The 16,255-nt window shown below is 38.7% G+C and overlaps 1 protein-coding gene across 1 annotated transcript; it reads left to right on the top strand.

Moving 5' to 3' along the window:
- The first annotated feature begins 724 nt into the window (after positions 1 to 724).
- dhx38 (DEAH (Asp-Glu-Ala-His) box polypeptide 38) lies at positions 725 to 16,022 on the top strand. Its single transcript, XM_029498473.1, has 27 exons — positions 725 to 949; positions 1,190 to 1,518; positions 1,874 to 2,061; positions 2,297 to 2,452; positions 2,587 to 2,749; positions 2,897 to 3,015; positions 3,112 to 3,188; positions 3,292 to 3,447; positions 3,607 to 3,768; positions 3,879 to 3,986; positions 4,462 to 4,586; positions 4,740 to 4,877; positions 4,965 to 5,151; positions 6,033 to 6,218; positions 6,349 to 6,489; positions 6,855 to 6,965; positions 7,273 to 7,389; positions 7,544 to 7,651; positions 7,813 to 7,925; positions 8,411 to 8,619; positions 9,940 to 10,094; positions 10,649 to 10,804; positions 11,134 to 11,268; positions 11,700 to 11,825; positions 11,920 to 12,015; positions 13,063 to 13,184; positions 15,177 to 16,022. The coding sequence occupies exons 2-27, from the start codon at positions 1,193 to 1,195 to the stop codon at positions 15,256 to 15,258; spliced, it is 3,762 nt and encodes a 1,253-aa protein (XP_029354333.1). The 5' UTR covers positions 725 to 949; positions 1,190 to 1,192; the 3' UTR covers positions 15,259 to 16,022.
- The last annotated feature ends 233 nt before the right edge of the window (positions 16,023 to 16,255 follow it).

The raw sequence follows: 16,255 nt of genomic DNA, 5'->3' as shown, positions 1-16,255 counted from the left end.
CAAGACAACTGACCAATGAGTGGAGGGCTTTTTCACTGGTGACCAATCAGAGTCGACCACTTGATGATCACGAGACGGTGAATTTGTACATCTTGTCAACTGTGCGCTGTAACTGTGCATCTGAGCATTTTCTTTTTTGCTGTTTTTATCTTCACTGCTGGCTGAACAAACGTACGCACATGTCTATGTAACAACGATTGAAAATTATCGCTACAATTTAAGCTGTTTAATTTAACTGGCTCGGCAAAATCATGTGAAAAACAAAGAAAAAAGAAGCAAGTATAATACATGATCGATTTGCATGCATGTTGTTGGAGGAATGTGTCATGAGCCTGTCACATTTTCGTTCAGTTCCAGTTTAAGGAAGAAAATTTCCTCAGATTACACTGAAAATCCATCTGCTCTAATAGTCTGCGATAACACAACAAATGGGAAACTACATAACCCACAAATTAAAGTCAATATTTTTAGTGATTAAGATATAGAACGTAACGTAAAGTATTACTTTACTATAATCTTTTTTAGCCATTAAGTAATGTATTTTTTAACTTTATGGTTTAAATAAATATTTTATTATTGACTATCTTTAAACAACAGTGCTTTCTCAGTAGCTGTACGTTTCTTTTTTATTAGTTGTATTTTATTTAATTGCTGTGCCAATGTTAGATCGACCTGTTTCAATAAAGTTTTCCTGTCGCTGCTTGGAATTGTGGGATTGCAATGGCTGCTGTCTGTCATGTAAACATGTGCGTCGTACTTACGAAAGCGGCAGTTTAAATCTTTTTCAGTGACAGTCACAGGTCGTTTTTCATCCGGTGAACTTCACAGACAGTTAGCTGACCTCTAATCTATTACTTAATTCGAGAATTTCATAAATTTCGGCCCAAAGAAAACGCGTTTGTTCTCGCCGCTGGCCTCGGCTCAGCTAAAGCTAGCGGCTTTTTCTCAGGTACATATGTTTCATTTTGATTTCTTTTGACTGTTGTAAAATCGGAAACAGTGCAATAATTTTGTATACGGGTTTTTCGTCGCAGTTAGTTACTATCACAGTTTCCTTCTCTGAAACCAGAAATAAACCAACTCCTGCGGAGCATTGGACTGTGAAACAATATTATCTGGGAAACTGTTGGTCAAAGTTTAAGAGCACTACATATTTTCATCATGTGCAACTGTCATTATTTCCTCACAGATAATGGACGATGATGTGTCGCTGCATAGGCTGGAAGGAAGTGATCCCACTGCTCAAGTTGGAGGTCTAATTGTAAAGAAGAAGAGTGCTGCTGCAGAGCCCCACGTTTTTCGGGCACCCACTCCACGAACATCTTTGCTGGGCCTGGATCTGCTGGCAGCCCAGAAAAGGAAAGAGCGTGAGACAAAGGACCAGGCAGATGCTACCAGTGATGACAGCTATAGAAAGAAATCAAAGGTTTCCTCCTACAAGGACTGGGAGGAAGGCAAAAGTGACTCTGGATCTGATGAAGAAGACAATAATAAGGACAGAGGTACTCAGAAGGAGAGGTAAGTTTTAATAAATATATATATATATATATATATATATATATATATATATATATATATCGACAGACAACATTTCAAAAATTAGACTGAGTTTATTATCAAGTTTGATACCTGATATTTGATATAATAATTTCATTGTGTTCTACGCACTTTATATTGAGTGCTTTGTCGTCTCTTTACCCCTGGACCTCCCAGTTTATTTTAAATCTATGTAAATGGTTAAAACATGACACTTGTTCCCTTCTAAAGTTGCTTTAATATTGTATGTGTCTTATTGAGCAATTTTTTTGTCTGTAGTAGTGTTCTAACATTTAAAGTATGACTAGTTTCTAATAATTTATATATGGCTTGACAGTAGGAAGTATCGTGTGACTGGCTCAGAGACGCCCTCGAACCCTGGAGGGGTCAGTGAAGCATTCAGACGCAGACACCAGCAGAGAGAGAGAGACAGACGTGAGCATGGAGTCTACGCTTCCTCCAAAGAGGACAAGAACAGAGAGAGAGACAGAGAAAGGAGAAGAGATAAGGGCCGAGACCTCAGAGGTGATTCTGAAAATGACACTTGTGTCGGAACAATTGCATTTCAATGTGGTTAAAATTCTAAACAACAACGCACCACTGAATATGTTGTTTGATGTTGACTTTTTTTAAAAAAATATATATATATATTCAACTATTTATTATAAGATTGCATTTGATAAATGTATGTATATGCCAGCAAATTCCTTGAAGCAATTTTGTTTGCAGAGAATAATTGTTCCTTGTCTCTGTTTGTGAGATGAGAGAGAGAGTAGCCATAGTCGTGGCAGCTGCAGGTCAGAGCGTGGGGAATGCAGTGAGAGGAGCGAGCGGTCACAGAGAGATGGCTGGTCTGATCGCATCAGCCGGGGAAGTAAAAGAGATGAACCACCGACTCCACAACATCGCCCTAGAGGCAGTGCTGTTTATTACTATACTCAAAATACTTTTTTTTGATGTATTTGAGCATATTCTTGCAACAGTTTGATAGCAAAAACACAAAACGCCTTTAATTATATTGTCTAACTTTGGGTATCTTATTTTAAACAGATGCTTTCACACCCTCACGTTCCAACTGGGATGAAGATGACAGTGGCTATGCCAGCTCAAGGCTTTCCCAGTGGGAGTCTCCGTCTCCCTCCCCATCTAACAGGGAGTCAGATCGCTCAGAGCGAAGTCATCGTTCTGTCAGAGAGTCTGAGAGGAGAGAAAGGTAAAATAACGATTATGTATTTGAGTCAACATTTTTGTCCCACTTCTCCCAAGGTTTTAACTGTATTTGAAAATATACATACAGTTTGATGGTTGTGAAACCAATTGTACCTGATGCTTTTATAAAATTGGTCTTCTGTGCACTTAGGTCAGTCCGAGGACGTTATCCAGATGACACACCGCTACCAACTCCATCCTATAAGTATAATGAATGGGCCAGTGACAGAAAGCATTTGGGTTCCACACCTCGGTTATCACAGGGAAAAGGTAACCTTTTTTAAACTAAGCAATTTTATTCTCATTTGCAAGATTTCAGTGTGATTTGTGATTCTGACAGCATATCTTACTCTCTCTCTTCTTCAGGTAAGAAAGAAGATGGTGAAGGAGGAATTGCGTTTGATAATGAGGAAGAGAAAGAACAGTGGGAAGAGGACCAAAAGGTGAGTGAAAAAGTTCAAACTCATTTATGCCTCCAAGAAACAATCATATATTTTCTGATAGTAAGCCTTTTTTCTGAACCTGTTCTGTGTCACTATTTTACAGCAAGCTGATAGAGATTGGTACATGATGGACGAAGGCTATGATGAGTTCCACAATCCCTTCACGTCCACATCTGATGAATATGTTAAGAAACGTGAACAGATCATCCAGAAGCAGACTCAGAAAAGAATATCTGCGCAGAAGCGACAAATCAATGAGGTACAACTGTAGTGGTTGTATCAACTCAATCATGTGTTTGTCAAGTGTTTGTCTGCATGCACAAACTTATCCTACATGTATGTCAACTTTATGTATTTTTGTTTTTAGTGCATCTGTTTGTGTTAGCATGGATTCATATAAATCTAATTGTTTTTTCAGGATAATGAGCGGTGGGAGACCAACCGTATGCTGACCAGTGGTGTGGTGCAGAGGTTGGAGGTAGATGAAGATTTTGAGGAAGACAATGCTGCTAAGGTTCACTTACTGGTTCACAACCTGGTTCCTCCTTTCCTGGATGGAAGAATAGTCTTCACTAAACAGGTGACCAAGACTAGAATATTTTATTAACAATTCAGTGCTTTAGATCCTCTGCTAGAACTGCAGGATTTGTTTTTGACATAAATGTCTGTGTGTATGTTTTCCTGCTGCAGCCTGAACCGGTCATTCCTGTGAAAGATGCTACATCTGACTTGGCCATCATCTCTCGAAAGGGCAGCCAGCTTGTCCGTAAGCACCGTGAGCAGAAAGAACGCAAGAAGGTTGGCTGATGTAATGAATTTGATTTACATTAATAGACAGTATTACTTTCAAATGGTGTGACCCCACAGAACATGCCTTTTTGCCGTACTAGAATAAAGTGTGACCGATATTTCTTTCTTTTTTCTTTTTTTTGTTTTCTTGAATGACAATAAGAATGATAAGAATATTTTCTTCTTCCAAGGGGGGTGTAACAAAAAATAATTGAGAAGCACTGCTAACATAATGAATTTTTTGGTGTGCACTTGTTCAGTTAATGATACCAGTACCATCTAACCTCATCAGTTTAGTACATTAATTATTGAATGTTACCTTATGTAGTTGATTGATAATTTTTTTAACAACTTAACCATGCTGGCATGAGATGCTTCATCATCTCTTCTGTCTATTAAATGCATATGAAATTACAGTATGAAGCTATGTCCTCACCATTTTATGATATATTTGATTTTTTTATATTCAATCATTAATTTACAGGCACAGCACAAACACTGGGAACTGGCAGGTACCAAGTTGGGAGATATCATGGGAATCAAGAAGAAAGAGGAGGAAGATGTTTCAGGAGGCAAAGTAGTAGGCGAGGATGGTAAAGTAGACTACAGGTGAGGAGAGTTTTTCTGCAGAAAGATGTCAGATCATCCTAGATTATTTGTTTACATTTTATTTTTAATGATCCCAGATTTAACTTGCACGATTTTCAACTGAAGTTGTCTGACCAGCATGTTCATTCTTGGTGACTGTTCTCTGCCTTACAGAGCAGAGCAGAAATTTGCAGACCACATGAAGGAGAAGACAGAGGCCAGCAGTGAGTTTGCTAAGAAGAAAAGCCTTCTAGAACAGAGACAGTACCTGCCTATCTTTGCTGTCAGACAGCAGCTTCTAAACATCATAAGGTATTGATACAGAGTATGTGCATCAGAAATGTGAAAAAATGTTCTTATACTGCATAATGACTGGATTTGTATCAATGTCATCTGCAGGGACAACAGCATAGTGATTGTTGTTGGGGAGACGGGCAGTGGGAAAACCACCCAGCTAACCCAGTACCTTCATGAGGATGGCTACACTAGTTATGGCATGGTGGGTTGTACTCAGCCTCGGAGAGTGGCAGCCATGAGTGTAGCCAAGAGAGTCAGCGAGGAAATTGGCACCAGCCTTGGAGAGGAGGTGAGACAGCTGCCCAGAGTATGAGCATCATCATCATCATCATGCATCTGTGTGCTACTTCATATTTATTGTGAAAGCACAATGGTCTTCTCAATTTTAATAATATTTTATGCATTGAAAGATAATTTTATAAATTACCTGGACATGTGAGATTTGAAATATTTTATTTTTATACATTTTTTGAACACACTTTTTCCTCACAAGATTTTTGTGCAAATTTATATTAGTCAAATAATTATGGAACACATCACGCAGGTTTGACACCAAACAAATGACACAATGGCACAATCTTTTATATGAAGACAAGTGTGAATAAAACTTTGATATGGAACTCCATGTATAAGTGTAGGTCATCACCGGGACCTAATCGTAAGTTTGATGTGTCAAAAAGAATTCAGTTCGCAATTTGACTATGAATATGATTTTTTTTTTTTTTTTTTTTTTAAATAAGGTGTTTCACCAATATAATAAACATCGAAAGTTGTTTTAATCATTTCAGTTGATGTAGCTGCTCCATCAACTGAAATGTTTTGTTCCCTGGAGTATTTTAAAATACAGTGCAGTATTGGCACACAAACACAATATTTTGTACATGGTGTAAGACCACCATCTAGTGGACTAATTTGAATTCTAACATCTCTCTTTCTGGCCTTGAACAAAAGGAAATGCTGACGCAGTAATGATGCAGTAATGATGCAGTAGCTGCTCTGTGTGTGTGTGTGTGTGTGTGTGTGTGTGTGTGTGTGTGTGTGTGTGTGTGTGTGTGTGTATGTATATATATATATATATATATATATATATATATATATATATATATATATATATATATATATATATATATATATATATTAATGATTACTGATTACTGATGTTGGTTGCAGGTGGGCTACGCAATTCGTTTTGAGGACTGCACATCAGAGAAAACTCTGATAAAGTATATGACGGATGGTATCCTGCTGAGGGAGTCACTGAGGGAGTCTGACCTGGACCACTACAGCGCTGTTATCATGGATGAGGCCCATGAACGCTCCCTGAATACAGATGTACTGTTTGGCTTGCTGCGTGAGGTTAGTATACAACTTTGTAACACCCTAAAAAAAAAAAAAACTGGAAAAAAGATTTGCTTTGATTTCCCAGACGACAAACTCTGTAATGTGCAATTCAATGAACATTTCACAATTTTCTGTTTCTTGCTAGGTTGTATCTAGACGTACTGATCTGAAACTCATAGTTACTTCTGCAACTATGGACTCAGACAAGTTTGCAGCATTTTTTGGCAACGTACCCATTTTCCATATTCCAGGAAGAACATTTCCAGTAGACATCTTGTTTAGTAAGGTGTGTATGTTTCAAATTTATGTTATGGCAACTAAGCTATGTCCTTACTACATTGCGCTTTTAATACTTTACCCATTTTGCAAGCTTGAGATAATCATAAAATTTGTCATATTTTGCCTAACATTTTCGCAGTATTTTTTTTTTTTTACTCTTTTAAAGTTCTATGTAACTTTGAAATGTATAAGCTAGACATTGTATAGGAAAAATATGTATTATTTTTAATAATCGCAATTTCTATAGAAATAGTGTATGACAGTCAATAAACATAAAGTAAACATATCCCGAAATGTATAGCTTGTCTGAACTGCAATTTAAAGAACTGGTTTTGGGTCATAACAACGTTTTGTTGGGCTTGTGATGTGTAGACGCCACAGGAAGACTATGTGGAGGCAGCAGTTAAGCAGGCCCTGCAAATCCACCTCAGTGGGATGGTGGGTGACATTCTCATCTTTATGCCTGGGCAGGAGGATATTGAGGTGAGGAACATGGCTGGTATAATCACGCTACTACATGTTATCTATGAACTTATCAGATAACAGAATCTGACCTAAATTTAGCATTTCTTTTGCCTTGGACATACATAGTGAGTCTTGTTTTGAAATTTTTGGGGCAGTACAAGAATAATGTTGACGATCCCCAATAAATAATGTAATCAACTAATCAAAACCATTACCTACGAATACCCTAACCCTAAATTACCTAAACCTAACAAACTTTTTTATTTTGAAAACATTTGTCCATTTAGTGGTCTGAAGATAACTGAAGCACTTTCTGTCCTATCAGGTGACATCAGATCAGATTGTGGAGCGACTGGAAGATCTGGAGAATGCGCCACCTCTGGCTGTGCTACCCATTTACTCCCAGCTGCCATCTGACCTCCAGGCCAAGATCTTTCAAAAGGTCTCTATTGGCTGCTGATAATGCTCTCTTCACTTTTTTTTTCTTTTCTCTTATTTTCCATTTTTCACTTTTTGAGTATTTTGGATATATGTGATAGGCACAACTCATGACACATGGCGAACACAAGCATAACAAGCATTCATTTATCTCTTAGGCTCCTGATGGTGTGAGAAAATGCATTGTGGCTACAAACATTGCTGAGACCTCTCTTACTGTGGATGGGATAATGTTTGTTGTGGATTCAGGATACTGCAAACTCAAGGTAATCCGCGACCTTAAGTCACATTGTATTAAAAAAAAAAAAAAAAAGTGGAATGGAATATATGTTTTCCTGTGACAGCCCATGACATATCCTCTTCTTGTATATATTCACTTAACACAATTGATACCATTTATATTTTACTCATTTTTGTCCTTCAACAGGTTTTCAATCCTCGAATTGGAATGGATGCCCTCCAAGTTTATCCCATCAGCCAGGCTAATGCCAACCAGCGGTCTGGCAGAGCAGGGCGTACAGGACCAGGGCAGTGTTACAGGTATTGAAGAGAGATGAGAATTAAGATTGGAATTCAAAAGTCATTAAATGTGGAGTCCAAACTGAGAGTCTCCTGATTTTATCTAGTGGCTATTTTAGTTCACATTCTTTACACAACTTACACAGATTTACACAGACCACAGCTGAGGTATTATCATCGCTTTTAGCATATGTTAATGTTAGATCGTACAGAGTGAATTATGTTGCTTTGGTTCACATACATAGGTAATTCCCCATGGAAAACACACGGAAATCACTCTGATTATAAACACCAAACAGCTGTAATCGTCGAGATAACCATTAGAACTCATTTACGTTAACTTGGGCTGTCAAAAGTTCAATAAATAAATTAAAGCTGTCTGTCTAAAAAGATGGTGAATATGCTCCATCCATTTTTGTACAGTGTTTTGGTTTAGCTGAAAAAGAAAAAAATTAATTGAAATGTACAAATGTTATGCATGTCTCTGTGCCTTACTCTCTTTCCAGGCTCTATACTCAGAGTGCTTTCAAAAATGAGATGCTGACTACCACCATTCCAGAGATTCAGAGGACCAACCTGGCTAATGTAGTCCTGTTGTTGAAGTCTCTGGGGGTCCAGGATTTGTTACTCTTTCACTTCATGGATCCACCACCTGAGGACAACATGCTCAACTCCATGTACCAACTCTGGATCTTGGGTGCTCTGGATAACACGGGTAGGAGGAGAGCAGGGGCTGGAATTACCAAATGTATAATAATATGATGATATGATACATACATCTGCAGGGTATGATTTTCAATATGTTGAATATTTCAATATATTGCTTTCACTAGATTTGTGGACAACTATTTGGAGCCGTTTTCTTTTTTCAATGAATTATTTGCTAATCTTTTTCTTTAAATGTGAAGATTTTACATTTTCTGCGTCAGGTGAGAGTAAACTTTGTGTTTTGAATTTTGATTATGTTTGATGGCAATAGAGAAGGACTGTCAAATCAATTTAATCTGTAGAATGAAATTCATTACAATTTAAATCACTCTTTAAGTAAAGTTGCTTCTTTTTTTTTTTTAAGTAATAGGTTGAAAACTGTGAAATAAATCATCTATTATTATATAATATGTAAGTGCAAATTGTGTGTGTATTAAAACTACATTGCTTTTTGCACAAGTTAGGATACATTTATATAAAGCAATGATTTAAATAAGTACTTTCTGATAATTTATCAGAATGGTTTCTCAAAATCTCCCCTTTGTGTTGCTGGTGGCAGTAGGCAGTACCTGGCCTGGAACAGTCTTTATACAGTAAATACAGTACTTGCATGCAAGAGGGACTAACAACAGAATCATCCACCGTAAGAGATGAGGATGTGGCGTAGATTATTGTGGAGCTGAGCTGCTATATAGTGTTGCTGACACTGCAAACACAGACAGAAGACTGGCCTCTGTAAATGATGCTACTGTGATGATGCAGACACTGCAAACAGGCCTGGAGGAGGTAGTTGTGAGGTTCAGCCAGTGAAGTAATTGCCTAGTAACTGATCCTGTGTTTGATTTGACTGGTCGGGTCTCATTTCTGTCTCATCCTTAGCCAGATTCCAGGGGATTTAGGGATTTGGGGATAAGGGGGGACTTTTGATGATTCCCTGTATGGTGTGTTAACAGCAGATTATCTCTGATTAAGGCTTACCTGCCCCAAACTGGCTGCTCTGCTTCCCTGCTTTTCCTCTTCATAAGCTTCTTAGACTCTGTCGTCTAATCATTTAAATCAGAACTGGCAAAGTTTTTGATCTTGCTTTTTTTTTTTTTTTTTTTCTTCCCCCTCCTCTCTCTCGACAAGTATTCTCAGGTGTCAGCAATTCATCCTCCTCTCTCATAGTGATAGACAAATAAGTGTCACATTATACTTGCTTCACCCTCACGCCAGCAGGCTTTTGATGGAAAAGAAGCTTATCTCGTGGCTTATGCTTGTCCATTTTACATTTTTCATGTCATGCACTTGTGTGGCCTTGTAATTGTGCTCTCTTTTGCCCTCTCAGGTGCCTTGACAGCAACAGGGCGTCTAATGGTGGAATTTCCCCTTGACCCTGCCCTCTCTAAGATGCTGATTGTGTCCTGTGACATGGGGTGTAGTGCTGACATCCTCATCATCGTGTCTATGTTGTCTGTGCCGGCTATCTTCTACAGACCTAAGGTACGTGCAGTTTCTGCATATCTGAAACACCTACTGTTCAATATGCACTTATTGTAAAGTAAAATAAATGGGAGGCTTCAATCGCATTGATATTGTATATATTTTTTTTGTGTTAAAATGTGTGCAAATAATTATTTGTCTCTGCAGTTCTTCCCTGCTCTGATGTGTTATTACATTTTCCAGCTGATTGTTTTAGTTTTCCAGCTCACAAATTTTATGTTGTGGTTAACTCGCATATAGTTTTTTGCTGTAGCAGGCAGTTCTTTCAGTGAAAAAACACTAAAAGCCCACTGTGCAGTACCTGTACACTACCTGCATCAGACAGCAACGACAATCAGATTCTAGCTGCTGTACATTTGGAAAAATAAAGTGAGAAATTTGAGCCTAGAATTGACAGTATAACTCCAAATGAATCCAAATACCGTTACATATCCACTGGATGAAAACTTGCAAGTGTTTGTTCCAAATTCCTAAAACATAATATACTTATGTATGTCTTTCTTTGATTGTTTATACTACATTTTTAAAAAATGTCATTGCATATTGTGTAACAGGGTCGTGAGGAAGAGAGTGACCAGGTGAGGGAGAAGTTTTCAGTCCCAGAGAGTGACCACCTCACCTATCTCAACGTTTACATGCAGTGGAAGAACAACAATTACTCCAGCATTTGGTGCAATGAGCACTTCATCCACACTAAAGCTATGCGCAAGGTCAGACCCCCACTGCTGGATGCTTTTCACGTTTTAAATTCCTGCAGGTCACGCCCTTAAATATTTTGGCTACGTTCTTGCAATTACTAAGGTATTAGTATGTAGTTCATGAGCACTGAGGCAAGTTCAGTATCCTGCTGAATGACTGAATATATGTGCTTAATCTGTACATGTGGCAGCTTTGTTCAGTGACAGTTGTTTTAAAAAGTTTGAGAGAAAAACAAGCCATTGTTAAATGTTAAACAACTGTTCTCTTAGGACTCTGTAGTAACAGCTACCACTTGTTTTCTTAATTGTTTCACTTAAAATGCTCATTCGTTTTTGTACAGGTCCGTGAAGTTCGATCCCAGTTAAAGGACATCATGGTACAGCAGAGAATGAACCTGATTTCCTGTGGCTCGGACTGGGACATCATCAGAAAGTGTATATGTGCTGCTTACTTCCACCAGGCTGCCAAGCTCAAGGTACTTTCTTCACTCTGGGTTTTCCTTGGTTAATATGTTACAGCCAGTGGCAACTGGTTGTGGCAGATTTATAGCAGCATAATTACAGAGTGGTGAAATATCCCCCCTGGCCTCACATTAATACAGCACTACGATCTGAAAGGGAATTTAAAATCATGGCTATATAATCAAGGTTCTCAGTTTGTCTTATGATGTGCCAGCTAACCCAGGCAATCGTTTCAGTGTTGGATATACTTAAAATTCATTTTCCTGCTGCTGAAGCCAGGTGAGAAATCAAATTAGCCCAGATGACCTTAAAGTGCACCCATAGATGCAAGCCCAGCCATATACGCACAGTTAACACTAAACACACTAAATCACACATGTTCCCATTTTCCTCATCCATAAATTTGTACATTTAATTTGTTATTTATGCATTTGTTGGCTCCCAGGGTATTGGGGAATATGTGAACGTGAGAACAGGGATGCCATGCCACCTCCATCCTACCAGTTCCCTGTTTGGTATGGGCTACACTCCTGACTACATCATCTATCACGAGCTTGTCATGACCACCAAGGTAAAGATTCTGTTGACTTCTGAACATAGCCAGCACAAAATAGTAATCATTGTTATATGTGTTGTTAATCTTCAATCTGTGCTCTGTGTTGTAGGAGTACATGCAGTGTGTGACAGCGGTGGATGGTGAGTGGTTAGCAGAACTGGGGCCCATGTTCTACAGCATCAAACATGCTGGCAAAAGTAGACAGGTAAGGCAAGATACCACGTTTGTGTTTACAGTACCTCTTGTGCATCGGCTGATTTGAAATGTTTTTAATAAGTCAGTTAATCAAAACAGCCCTTAAATTCTAGGGGTTTAGGACCATTTTATCTTGTAATCCATTACAAGGACAGTGACCCTTGTCACTGTTCAGCATTTCACTGGGGAAAATTTAGTTTGACAAAAAACACAATTTTATGTTGCTTTCAATTTCTGAAAATGTATATTACTTTAATTTCCGGACTACAGAGCACACCTGAATATAAGCCGCACCCGCGAAATTTAAAGAGAAAGACTGTTTTGTATGTATATGGGCTGCAGGTGTCGGAAATATGGGAGGAATTATGTTACACAGTAAGATTTCGCCTTCTCGACAGATTGATCGACTTTAACTTGAAAGCTGCATCATATGCATTGCTTTGTGTGTTTTCCATGATAAGGGTGTGTCCATGAAGCGCAAAATAAATACCTGATCTGAAGAATTTAGTGTGGGTGCGTTTAATTTCACTCAAACAATTTCATTGGTCCACTCTGACCTGTTGGGTAATTTCATTGGTCTGCTTTGACATTAAATGTAATCGGCAGCATGAAGCTCGTTACTCGTAAAAATCCATAAATTAGCCACATAGTTGTTTAAGCTGAGTTTTTTAAGTGAAAAAAGTAGCATTTTATAATCTGGAAATTACTGTACAACCCACAGCTGAGGGTCCTGACCTCATGCTTTGGGGCAACAGTGTGCTTCGAATATTGTGGCAGCAGTTTGTGGAAAATTTTGACCCTGTATAGAAAGCCACATCTATGAAGAATGGTTTTCCCAGTTTGTTGTGAAATATTTTGATCCTTACAGCAAAGAATCCAAAGCCTCAAAATGTTAGTGCAGAGAAATAAGATGTTTAAACATTACATGTAGGTGGCATGTTGGGATAGCCCAACAAGTAGTTTGGTCATGCAGTTCATGATCTTTGTGGATATATCTTCTGCATTCATTAGAATATCTGTGATTGATTGTGTTATTTTTCTCTGTGCTACTTTCCAGGAGAACCGTCGTAGGGCCAAGGAGGAGATCACTAACATGGAGGAGGAGATGGCTCTGGCTCAGGAGCAGCTGAGAGCGCGTCGAGAGGAACAGGAGAAGAAGAGCATCACAAGCAGTGTAAAGTAAGTCGGGAACAATCTCTCCTCCTTTTGGTTCGTCCTCGCACATGGTCTTCCAATAGTTGTCTGTGGTCCTCATTTTCCCCACACAGTCAGAAATGTTTAATTTCCCCACCTCACTACCAATCCATATCCTCACCCCTCCCTCCCCCTCCTTTCCCTCTCTCAGTCTTCATGATGAGCTTTTCTCACCTCTGTCCCTCCAGACGAGACAAAAAGAAATAATATTGACTCCTGGCTGACCCCCATTACTACAGCAATTTAAATTGTGCCATAGCAGAGCAGAGAAAGGAGGGGAAGGTTCATTTTCAAATTAGACCAAAAAATTTATTTCATACCCATCCAGGAGCTTTACACAGAGAAATAATGTTATAAAGACAGATAAAAAAAAAAAAAAGAAATTTAATAGATAATTAATCAGTTGGTTTATCTGTCTTGAGTTTGTGTGATGCCAGTGACAGATCTCTTAAAAATAATCACACTTGAGGTAAAGGATTAAGAATTAGATTTAGCAGGGGAAGTTCAATGTCGATAATGAACCTTGAAGACTCTTCTGGGCTCTAAGCTTCCTTTGTCGTCCGGCAGGCCTCACAAGCTTCTCCTCTGCGAGTTCAGTGTGACCAGAATGAAATCATTTGTCTGATATGCCTCCATTTGCCAGCCTCTTATCACCTGTTTCCCTGCTCAGCAGCACAGATCAGTGGTGTGAATTAATTAACTGCCCAGTCATCTGTTTTGTGTATAAATGTAGTTTATATAGATTGAAGTCGAAGTGGCACTCCCTCGTTCTCTATGAAGCACTTGCTGAACAATACCATACGTATTGGCTCCTTAATGTACACATTGGGTATTGAAGATCAACTTATTTTTTTGATTGGTTCGAAAAAGATAGTGTTGCAGACTTTCTGGCGATTACTGAAAGTTTGGATCAAATCTAGAGGCAGAATTTCATAGAATAAAGTAAAGTTATAATTATACTAATTTTACACCGCAATTTGTTTAGAAATCCACCTCACGCATCTGCTTACAGAATGATTTCTGATAAATCATTGTTCTGTTTGGTATCACATCTTATCAATGATAGCAAACAAATTACAAATAATACAATGGTCAATGAGTGTTTCACATTTCTATTAGCCATTATTGGCTGCAGGGTGTATAGGTAAAGACTTATAGATGTCATTTTGCAACACATTTCCAAGCAGCTGTATGTTTCTATTCATCTCTGTGTGGGTTGAAAATCAATTAGGAGATGCATGCTTGAGTTGTGCAATCCATCACAGTGTCCATGAATATTTGTCAAGGTTAAACTGTAATCCCAGTCTAGCTACATATTCATTTGAAAATTCTGCATCGATTAATGTAGCTGATAAAAATGAACGTAGATTTTCATATTGTACATATACAGAAAGAAGTTTATTTGTAGACAAAAACACAATAGTCTGATTTGAGAAATGGTAGAAGCAAATCTTTTTTCTAAAGCGAAGCACTACTTGTGGATGAACTGTAGAGGTGTCGAGGTTTATGCATGGAGAGAAACAAGTATTTCTCTTTAAGTGAGCAGAGAGAGGGGCCACAGTGACAGAAGGGGGTTACGGCTTGATGATTGTAATTGCTGTGCGTGCGTGCATGTGCATGTGTGTGAGGAAGAGAGAGCGAGAGAGAGAAAGAGATGAGGGACGTGTGGGCAGTGGGATGGTGTCACACTGCTGTAATTAAAGATGATAGATTGTGCTGTCGGAGGCGTCAGGTTCTATGTCCCAACACTCTTCACAGAGACACCAGTCTGTCTTCTCACTCTCTGGTCCCACTGCTTTCATTCAGCGAGACAAGCCTATAGCTTTTTTTTTTTTTTTTTTTTAAATTAAACACAGTCATTTGGCTAGTGTAAACAACATTTAATATTTCATTCAACAGAGCAGTAAAGAATGAGGTAGAATTATATCAGCAAATAAAACTTGTCCTGCTTCTGTTTTTTTTTTCTCCCCCTCTCAGGGCAGTGAAAATCTGTACACCAGGCAGAAAAGAGCAGACCCCCATGACACCCAGACGCACCCCTGCCCGCTTTGGATTGTGAAATCCCTCACTGACGGGAAAGCCCACCAACAATACCTGGTTTTTAAAACTCATTTTCAACCAGATTTGGATAGGTCCAGCACAAGGAAACATTTGCTGCTTACAGGTACCATTTGTCTCTGCCAGCATGGCCACAATAGACTGCAGTTCATACGCAGACCACTAGAGTGAGAACTTGTATAAGGCACAGGAATCAAAGATAAGCCATGACCATCAAAACGCCGCCCTCCACCTTCAACCAGTTGTTTCCATCATAAATTTAAGGAAGACTTAAGGACATGTTGTTGTTTTTTTTTTGGGTTGTTGTTGTTGTTTTTTTTGTATATACAGTGTTTATATGTGGTAATTAGTGAAAACTGTTTTTACATACAGATGAACAGGAAGATTTTACCTCCACTAGAAACATACAATTTTCCACATGCAGTTTAATTTCCATTTCCTTCCTGAGTATGTCAGAGGAAGGCTGATACATAGTGGTCTGATTTTAATGTTACCTGTGTCCATGCTCTGACTAGTTCTTGTACTGTTGCGGCTTGAACAGTGTGTGCGCCACAATAAAGTGCTCCTTGACACACTGAAGCACTATTCAAAGTGTACTTGTGCCATGAGTGTCTTCACACTCTAGATTTGTATAGTAATACCCCCTAACACACACAACATACTCATGCAGGCTTAAGCAATTGACCTTCTTGTACTTTCAGTTACTTTTCTTCCAGCAATGTGATGTACTACTTGCCTTCATAGAAACACCCTGGATTAAACATTATCAACTCTTATTTTCGTTGTCCATCTGTTCTGTCCGAACGTTTGTCAACATATCTTTTAAATGTGTAATCAATGTGCATTTATCGATGTTTGCCCTCTGCTGCCCTCTCAGCGGATCTGAATATGACACAGCTTCAGATAGACTCTTCTGACTGCCACAAAGCAGCCCAGTGAAGGCCATGTTTGGATAGTGAGCGGTTCTGTTTTCTGTTTTCTCTTTTATCTCATAGAAG

This window comes from Echeneis naucrates, chromosome 3 (genome assembly GCF_900963305.1).
Source record: "Echeneis naucrates chromosome 3, fEcheNa1.1, whole genome shotgun sequence".
Classification (NCBI taxonomy): Eukaryota; Metazoa; Chordata; class Actinopteri; order Carangiformes; family Echeneidae; genus Echeneis; species Echeneis naucrates.
The sequence above is the reverse complement of the archived record's forward strand: the minus strand, read 5'-3'. Positions and strand labels throughout refer to the sequence as shown.